This window comes from Meleagris gallopavo, chromosome Z (genome assembly GCF_000146605.3).
Source record: "Meleagris gallopavo isolate NT-WF06-2002-E0010 breed Aviagen turkey brand Nicholas breeding stock chromosome Z, Turkey_5.1, whole genome shotgun sequence".
In the NCBI taxonomy this organism is placed as follows: Eukaryota; Metazoa; Chordata; class Aves; order Galliformes; family Phasianidae; genus Meleagris; species Meleagris gallopavo.
The window spans coordinates 11,109,147-11,112,993 of NC_015041.2; the positions used below are offsets into that span (position 1 = coordinate 11,109,147).

A 3,847-nucleotide genomic window follows, 5' to 3' on the forward strand; every position below is an offset into this window, starting at 1 on the left:
ATTTTTTTTTTTTTTAAAACTTGTCACACATGGTGAAAGGAACTTGTTGAAGTAGGACTTTTTGCAGGACTAGAGAGAGTCATGGCAATTACTTTTCTTCACAGAAATGCACATACTCCTATATATTTTAAATGTATTCACAGTCTATTATCACAGGCAAAGCAATCTGAAGTTTTACAGAAATCTATTAATATTTGTGCCTGGATTACAACCATAAGAAATTTTGGAGGCTTGGCTCTTCCTAAAAATAGTGACGCAGAGCCTCAGATGCTACAAACTTCTATGCTATTGAAATCACACAAATCTAATAAAAAATGCAAGGTGAAGAAGATGCTTATAGGGTCTAGATTCAGATCTGGGTATGAGATGCATGCAGCTCCAGTTGCGTATGGTTGATTCTGTAACGTTGCAAAGTGTTCTAACATAAACAGTATTCTAATATTCTAAACACTATAAAACTCAGTGGCTTGTAAGGTCATGTGGTTAGTCACTGTGAAAGTCAAAGAAGAAAAAAATGTATGGTTACAACAGGTTTACTATCACTTATATAGATATCAAGATGTGCTCAGGAAGTTCATTAGAGAACTGAACAGAGAACATCAACACCTCAGTTATAGAAAGTCAGTACTCCAGTGTCCGTTGTGAAAAGCACTTAGACTCACTGCTACAAGCTAAGTAATTTTGAATCTAAGTAGTTTTGAAAAACAAATAAGCCCCGTACAGAAAATACTCCTTCTACACTATATGTTGCTGAGATAAAAAGAATATAATTTAATTTCTGTCCTGCCCAGAAGAGGTAAAAGTATACATTAAGGCTTTAAGGGGCTGTCTGATGCACAGGTCTTGTGTCATTTTTGAACAGAAGGGAGGATTCCACCTGAAATGAATTGGGTGCTGAATGGGTAGAAAAGAAATAAAAGCAAGAACAGAGAGGACTCACTGTCTCTTGGGATGCTCTTCTGGAACCTTTCCAGGTCCACGCTGGGTGGTCGGCTGGGCTTCTGTGGGGGCTGGCCCAGCTTGAACAGCGGGGGCAAAGACTTCCGTTTTGGGGCTCCTGAGCTCCTATCCCAGTCATCCTTCTCTTCTGACCCACCCAACGACCTTCCTGCAGCAAACGCTGTGCTTGTTTTATGGAACTTGGGAGGAGATAAACCAGATTCTTCCTGGATGATTTTGTTCAGAAAGATATTCCTGGAGGCACTCACTCCCTTTTCCTCAGTCTTTTCCTCTGCATTTTTGGGAGTGCCTTGAGATGCGCTGGACCAGTGGCCAGTAGGTTTCAGAGCCATGTTAGAAAAATGACTGCCTGCAGTTTCTGCAGCGCAGTTACTATTTTCATCCATTTCCTTTGTTGCTTTAAATGAATGCATATTTGGTCTAGGGCCTCCTAGACCTTTATGTGGGAAAGCGTTTTTACTTGAGGTGTCTTCATTGTGGGAAACTGCAAGGTTTAGAGAAGGCTTCTGTGCAAGAGCTGGTTTGGAGAAAGAAGGCTTGGGATCATTTTCTTGTGTTGCAGATATGAACTTTTCCTTAACTCCAGCTACTTTTGAAAACAATGTTTTTTCTTCACTCTCTTGTGCTTCAGAATTAAAATTTGGCTTTGTTCCCAGAGGCCTTTTTTCCTTCTCTTGAGGAGCTGAATTAAGAAGCTTGTTCCCTGCAGGTTTTGGATACAGAGACTTCGGCTCTTCTTTTGCCAAGTCACTACTTTTGGTCGAGGTTTTAGTGTATCCAGCTTTTCCATCACTTTCCCTATTAGTTGCTTGAAGTTGAACCCCAAACCTTTGCCCCACTGGTTTCAAATATGGGGGCTTTGGATCCTTCTCTGTCTTATCTTCAGTTGAAGGCTTGACTGCCAGAGGCGGCTTAGGATGAGCAGGTTTTTGAGAAACAGCGGGTCCTGAAGGAGAAGCTGCATTTCCTTGACTTGCAAATTTCTCAAATACTGCTTTCCTTGTTTGTAATCCTGAATGGGTTGGTTGTCCTGTGACTTTAGAGAGTCGAATGTTACCAGAAACATCCTCTGAAGGGCTGTTACCCACGTTAAACTTCGCCATGAGTGACTTCACATGTGCCTTTCCATCCTATGGGCACAGAGAAATAACAAAGAAAAAGAAACAATGAGAAAGTGTCAGTTAAAATGTTCACACATACTGTACTTTAAAGAATTTCCTGGTCTGAGGCTTGTAGTACTGCTGATTGGCTGTGGAGATATTGTAGCACATCTTCCTGTAGGGTTAGAAAAGCTAAGCACTTTGTTGTATCCTTGCTGTGGTTATATAATCTTTTAAATTTTTCATGACAGATTCTGCATTCAGACAGTGATCATTCAGCTCCTTTTGTTCATTGCATGATTTCTGATTATTTCTGGAACTAGGAAGTAAACACCTGGTATATATTTACATGAAGATATCTGCAACTTCAAAATTATTCCAAAAGATAGGAGTATCCTGTGCTTAGAAGCATAGTATATACTAGAACCTGGACAGTACATCAGAATAATGTTATTCATACCAGATCTTTGGAGAACTGAAAGTTGCATGAACAGAAAGTCTTCTGTTTTGGAGGGATTGTGTGTCAGATTTTCTTTCCCTTCTCAGCAATTTGCTTCCCTACTGCTCTCCACCTTCCCCTGTTTTGTCCTTGTTTCTGTTCTCCATTTTGTATCTGATAAACACTGTACATGGGTGGACTGAAAGTGAAAATATATGGAGTAAAATGGGAAGAAATGACAACCAGTAAGCAAAAATACTGTAAAAGGAAAAAGATGAACAGTTCAAAGTGGGTAAAACTCAGTTTCATTAGAAAACGTTTTAATTGGACACCTTTCAGGATCAGCCTTCAATATGAACTGAGAACAAAAGCTGAATACAGTTTGATTCAGTGCAGTTGTTACACAGTTCAGTGAAATATCTGAGCAAAGGGAAGTGAGGTAGTCACACCACAATGGCCTGGGTCCACTCTTGTGTTATAGTTGTCACCAGCAGCAGGGGCTGCTCCTTTGCCAGCAGACAGTGGTGTCAGAACTGATTCATAGCTTGTACTAAGTGAGATCTGTTTTATCCCATTTTATCCTTTTTTTTGATTTTAAGGTCAAAATGTAAAACTAATGTTATGAAGCAGGGATGTTATAGCTAGGAACTGCTCTAAATTCTTTGTTTAGAAACAAAGATTATCACTATCCAGTACAGTACATAATAGTCTGAAAAAATATTTTAGAATAAGATCAACAAATGAACTGTGTCTTCAGCCAGTATGGTTTTCAATGAGCATTCAGTAATTTTTTTAACTTAATTAACAAGATTTTCTGAACTGTGGTTGTCTACTCCTTTTGCCTTCTGTTTGGTTCTGTCATGTTATGAATTTCCTGATAAGCTGGAGTAGTTTCAATTGTGACTTCTGCAAAATAAATTTAACTATCTCAGTCTTTCAATACCACCAAGAAATTCAGTCTTTCCAAACTACATTGTACTACAGAGCTACTTACAAGAAAAGCAGCCAAAACAGTTTGAAACCTATCCCCAGAGTACTTGATTATCTCTTTTTCTCTTGTAGGAAAGGGAGGAAATGCATATGTACTATGGAGATTATCAGGCTTAAGCTATCTACTGCTGGTTGCTATACATACGCTCAGACACACACACAGTCACACTGCATAGATACATATATATATGTATCACTAATCATTCAAGATTTCTCACATAAAACCTCACAAAGCAGTGATTTTACCCACATAATGAGAAAATTAGGCTGATTTCAACACCAGAAAGAATAATAAAAACTTCTGGTTTTGATCTCTCTTGATCAGGACTAATGCATGTTTTTTGGTTTCTTGGTGGTT

At 38.9% G+C, this 3,847-nt stretch overlaps 1 protein-coding gene across 1 annotated transcript in view; it reads right to left on the reverse strand.

The window, feature by feature from the left end:
* Positions 1-3,847, reverse strand: part of FYB1 (FYN binding protein 1) — a 56,251-nt gene that overhangs the window by 23,234 nt on the left and 29,170 nt on the right. The window contains exon 2 of the mRNA XM_019610173.2: positions 852-2,090. Within this exon, the coding sequence (XP_019465718.1) occupies positions 852-2,090 (1,239 nt within the window). The remainder of the gene's footprint in view (positions 1-851; positions 2,091-3,847) is intronic.